This window comes from Etheostoma spectabile, chromosome 8, assembly GCF_008692095.1.
Source record: "Etheostoma spectabile isolate EspeVRDwgs_2016 chromosome 8, UIUC_Espe_1.0, whole genome shotgun sequence".
Lineage (NCBI taxonomy): Eukaryota > Metazoa > Chordata > Actinopteri > Perciformes > Percidae > Etheostoma > Etheostoma spectabile.
In genome coordinates, this window is record NC_045740.1 from 33012489 (window position 1) to 33018314 (window position 5826).

At 42.3% G+C, this 5826-nt stretch overlaps 1 protein-coding gene and 1 long non-coding RNA gene across 2 annotated transcripts in view; one reads left to right on the forward strand and one right to left on the reverse strand.

The window, feature by feature from the left end:
• The window catches only part of LOC116693484 (septin-7-like), a 51061-nt gene that overhangs the window by 16628 nt on the left and 28607 nt on the right, over positions 1-5826 (reverse strand). Inside the window, 2 exon segments of the mRNA XM_032522488.1 lie at positions 2020-2154; positions 2267-2367. Coding sequence (XP_032378379.1) covers positions 2020-2154; positions 2267-2367 — 236 coding nt within the window.
• Positions 192-2837, forward strand: LOC116693514 (uncharacterized). The gene is made up of 2 exons (XR_004332950.1): positions 192-290; positions 1955-2837. It is a non-coding gene; the product is annotated as an uncharacterized LOC116693514 (long non-coding RNA).

Consider the following 5826-nt stretch of genomic DNA (forward strand, 5'->3'; position numbering starts at 1 on the left):
CACACACACACACACACACACACAGAGAAGAAGACAGTGTGTGTTTGTCTGAGATGAGAAGCCTGCCTTTGTGAGTTGCTCCGAGGCCTCCGCTCTGATTGGGTGATTCAGTGATGGAGAGCAGAACTCTATGGAGCATGTGCAGAACTGGGTTATGTAACCTTTGTGAATCACGCACGCACGCACGCACACACTGTACTGATAGAGTATGTTTAGGCCACACTCTATATTTGATGTATTTCACTGCACTGGCACAGCACCGTCATTTGGACCATAACAGAGGAATGTGGGTGAGTGTTGCTTAATAACTCCTTTGAATACAGACAGACTGGCGACAAGAACAAAGTCATCCTTCTACCTGTCAACTGCTGCTTCTAAAAGACTGGCTTCAAAGTATTTTACTTCACCTGGTTAGAGCTACCATACTGTAAGAAGATATAGCCTATGGATCATAAAGCTGCTCGTCCTGTGATGAATTAAAAAGGCTTTATTTAGATGGCTGTTTCATATGGAAATCTTACATTAAAAATAGACTCACCACCAGATGGCTCTACAAAGAAGAGAGGGAGCCATCTGGTTGTTATACTTTCCATTTGTCAATCCTGAGATCACTGGCTGTGTGCTGAGGTGTTTGAAATCATGATGTCTAGGAAAGAGGACTCTGTGTTTTGAGGGCTCCACCCTGAAGAAGGCCATTAGGCTGGTTGGAGATGAGCAGCGCCTCACCTGTTACAGACGAGAGCAGGCAGCAGCAGCAGCAGGGGGCGGAGACTAACAGACGCCGCATTTCAGTCTTTTATACCACACGCTACCATGTCTCTCTTAATACTACGTCATCTTACATCGCCGCGGTGGAGCTGCTACTCTACACACCTGCTGAGAGGAGATTTTGCGTTGAATCAGACAGAGACAGTGACCAAGCGTCTGGATTTGAGGAGTTGGGAGTGAGAACGCATCGTTGCCCACGTGTGCATGACGCCAGAGCCAGTCAGGATCAAGTCGGACACAAATCTAACCGGCATGCAACGGGCACCGATTCCCAGTGATTTCCATATGAAATAACCATTTAAATAAAAAGCTTTTTCATTTTTTCCCAAGAAGAGTGCCTTGGACCTTTTGTTCTCTTTTAAAGTTGTGTGATCCCTTTCCAAAGAGCATCTTCAGGATTTGGAACTTCTGTGCACCCCAGAATTTGTTCTTCTTCACCTATTATCAATATGTATATGTCTATGTATGTATAGATTTAATTTGATTAAAATTAATTAATTTAATAGATTTTTAATTTTAATTAAAAAGTAAATTGTAATTTACCACTGGGGATCAATAAAAAGTATACATTTAAATTAAATTAATTAATTAATTAATTATTGTTAAGCAATAACATTACTTTTAGTAATTTATTTTAAATGTTTGCAAAGTATTTCAATTTTGGGCTTTATTTGAACATTTCTTCACCACTTTTAGCTAATCACTCACACTGTTTAGCCATTACTTTTAACTTGTTGTTATTTCTACCATCTATTCATTACTTTTAACTTGTTGTTATTTCTACCATCTATTCATTACTTTTAACTTGTTGTTATTTCTACCATCTATTCATTACTTTTAACTTGTTGTTATTTCTACCATCTATTCATTACTTTTAACTTGTTGTTATTTCTACCATCTATTCATTACTTTTAACTTGTTGTTATTTCTACCATCTATTCATTACTTTTAACTTGTTGTTATTTCTACCATCTATTCATTACTTTTAACTTGTTGTTATTTCTACCATCTATTCATTACTTTTAGCCAAACCTCTGCGCCCACTTGCTAACTATCTTTCACACTCTTACATAACTGCAACATGTTGTGTTCAGTTGACTTAGTGTTAATATCTGGTGATATTTTTCCAATCAATCATGATTTAAATTGTTTCAAATTAGTTGTTCTACTCTCCAAACTTTTCAAGTCCCCCCTGGGGTGCCCGGACCTGTGGTTGGGAATCCCTGATCTACGTCATCTAATTCCACCTACCCGTGTCCAGAGGGCGCGATGAAGTACAGGCAGCAGTGGACTCTGTTGTCCGGCATGGATCTTCGGTTCACTCTTGACTCTGCATTCAGGAAGTCCTCGCACTTACTGTCAATGTAGTTTATGACTGGCTGCCAACTGGAAGATGGGAAAAATGAAGAAATGAGGCGAAGAGAAGAGGAGGACATTGGATAACCACAAAGAACATCTGATCATTTGGAAACACTCGGATTATGCCAGCACGCCTCACCAGTTACTGTTGTCCACAGCATCACCAAACCCTGGAGTATCGACAATAGTGAGTGTCAACTGGACCCCCCCTTCCTTAATCAGCACTTTGGACTGCTCCACCTGAAACACACCAACATTTACACTGTTTAGTACACTCCTGGTCCGAATCAAAACCTATTCCTATACTACATTTGACTTGTTGGAGTGTTCTCATAACCTTTCTGTATTTGTGCAGATGGCTTGCATTTCTTCTGTGAAAAGGATAGTGTAGCATAATAGCCAACAATATAGACAGCTGCAAAACATGTAAATTAAAAATATCTTAACTAAATAGCCTATATTGCATAAAAACGGGCCTATCTCTGAAAATGCTTTTCTTTAGTTTTACCAGTGTTTCCCACACACACACTAATTTGTGGTGGTCTGGTGTTAGTTCCGGTAGCAGGCTACAGGCGAGAGGGTGCTGGATAAGACGGGGACTGTGTGTGTCTGCGTTGTTCAGCAGTTGTCGGGTATGTGAGAGGAAATACATCTAACATGCAAACGCATATCCGACGCCATCACCCAGATGAACCAATCACTGGAACGAGCTGTCCAACTTCTCTCCCCCCACAGTGCTTAACTAGCCTTTAGATACAAATACATATAGGGCTTTAAGTATTTGCTGCATGTACTCATACCTCGTTACAACATGCCATCCCGTCCACATATTTGGTTTCATTAATCTATGTAATTTGCACTTTCATATTTAACAGATGCTGTATTTTCAGTTTTATAGCTGATTGTCTTACTTTGTTAATAAGTTCCAGATGGATTCTGGAGATGACTTATTGTTTACTGTGCACATCTGACTTTACACACTTCAGGCTGTTGCAGCTAGCCCGGAGGAGATGTGACACCAGGTGGTGCAGCCTGAGAAATGCACATTAAAAAAAAAGATTTACCTTCTGCATTTTTGTTTTGCTTTTCCCTCCATTGTACCAAACTCGTTCCGAACCGTGATGTCTGAACCGAGGTATAAACCGAACCGGGACTTGTGTACTGTTCCACCCCTAATAGGCAGGGATGTGCTATTGACAAAATACACACGGAGATACACGGGTAAGAGCCAATGAGGTTAACTTTATTTAATACTGCACATGACGGTTTCTTTTGCGAGGTGCAAATGGTCCACCAGAACCAGTTCCTTCTTGAGACTATTTAGCAGAGCCGCGCTAGCTGCACCCGGAGCTCAGGCCCTCCCAGGACCACTGCGATTGTTTAGGACTATGCAAGACTATCAGACCAGTAGGGCATCAGACCAGTCCGGGATCGGAGCCCTGGCATTAGTTAGTTTGCACTGGCTGAATTGGAGCTGCTACAGCCGGGCTATCTCAGTAACATGAGTCTGCGGGAAGTGAGGGACCAAGATCCATCATTTCCTGCAACTCGTCTGCTGTTCCCTCGCTTTACTGCATTCTTTCACAAGGCCATCTAGTTATTTTAGGATCCCCCCCCTTTTAAAACTCAAACTACAGCCCTCTCGCTCTAACACAAACATTCTTCAGCTTCCACAAACATTCAGATAATCTGACTGACTTTACAGCTGAGCATATATATATATATATATATATATATATATATATATATATATATATATATATATATATATATGCACGCACTACAGTCATTTGACATATTTAAGTTTAATTGTTCACCCAGGCTGTGTTTGTACTGTAAGTGTTTGTGCATGACATGTCAGCCATCTCAAAACCAAATCTGCTATTTTCCACCGTTTCCGTGAAGAAAAACAGATTGGTAGAAAACCTCAAAAATGCCGTCAGTCTCAACACCATCATTTAAAAAGAAATTGGATCTGGGTGAAGGCGAGTGAGCGACGAAGCATGGGAGATTGTTCTGGAATATAAATACTCTGACCCAGTCTCTCCCCCCTCAGCCTCAGACCACAGCACCCATGGCGAACACACTAACACACAATGACTGCTACTCGCACGACAGCATGTACGCCCTGGTTGCGCTCATGGGGTTCACATGAGGTTCGCTGTGAGTGACGGACCAAAATGGAGTTGGGAGCAAGATGCCCTTAATGTTTTCTGTCTAGCCAAAACAGAGTCAACGTAGCACCATGCTGAGACTCCAACACAACATAGGGGGCTGTCAAGTGGAGATGCAAAAGATACAGCAACATCACCTGATTTCTTAACTGAAATCCCAATGGAAATACAAGGCTTTCTCTTCCAACAGCACAACATTCATTCAAGAGTTGGTGCAGTCAGACTCTTAATTACTGTATTTTTGGCATTTTTTGTATTGCCCTGTGATCAAATGATTACATGATTTTCTATGTTGGGAAAGTCTGTATTGCTGGGTGGAATTACAAACTGAACAATTTGTTTCGATTTGCTCCCATGAAATTGATTCTACAAACCAGATTTCTTTCATCGAACCACAAAAGACAAAATGGTCAACTTTTCTCTAATCACTTCAGCTGAGCAGGAACTGACGATTGTATATTCTGATTAAAATCAGGAACTCTCTAAGCGTAAAAGCTCATTCTTGACTGTGGAAACAGTCGTTTGACAAGCTTGCTACAGGTCAACAATGCAAATTTGTGTTAAAGTTCTTCAAAGTCAAACTCCAGCAAACCCATTGATTGTGGTGAAACTGATGATTAATGGTGAAATAAATGAGGAAGACTGATGATGACTTCCCAATTTTGACATTTTAAGGATGGCGTGACCTGCCCATTAGCAGAGATTCTACTGAGAGCTAACTCAGTTGATAGTTTAGGTATATATCGTCCTGGTTTAAGAGGGCTGCCTCCACTTCAAATATTTATCAGTTACTTTGAAATCCACATGAACCACTCTTCACGTCGCTATAAATCAGATCCACTGAACAGCACTTCTTTAAAAAGAAGATGTCACTTTAAAAGCTGGGTGGGTGTTAGGTTTCATGGGAACATTTTTGCCCTGATACTGACCCTTTTAGGCCCCAAGGGAAATATAAGGACTCTCAAACAATACTCGGTCTCTGCCCAGTCACCTCTCACTAACCCTCCACTGCCTCAGTCCTAACATACACTCTGTCCCACTGCTTTTCTGTCCATCTTCTCCTGCAACCAGCATCCCTCCTTTACCCCCTTGGCTGCATCGCTCCTAGTCTCGCATAGACAGACCTTCCTCCACAGCTGTGCGGAAGAAGGTCTGGCTAGTCCACACACCATTCCTGGATGGGAGAAAAACCTGCTCTGGTTTATTGGCATTTCTTTAAACCAATCAAAATCTCGGGTGGCGCTAAGCGCCAGATGGAGGGATGGTGCCGCTGCAAACATTTTTTAGTCCATCCATCCATCCATCTTTGTCCACTTATCCGGTGGCGGGTCGTGGGGGCAGTAGCTCCAGCAGAGTCCCCAAACGTCCCTTTCTCAAGCCACATTAACCAGCTCCGACTGGGGGATCCCAAGGCGTTTCCAGGCCAGGGTGGAGATATAATCCCTCCACTTAGTCCTGGGTTCTCCCTGAGGCCTCCTACCAGCTGGACGTCCCTCCACCTAGTCCTGGGTCTTCCCCGAGGCCT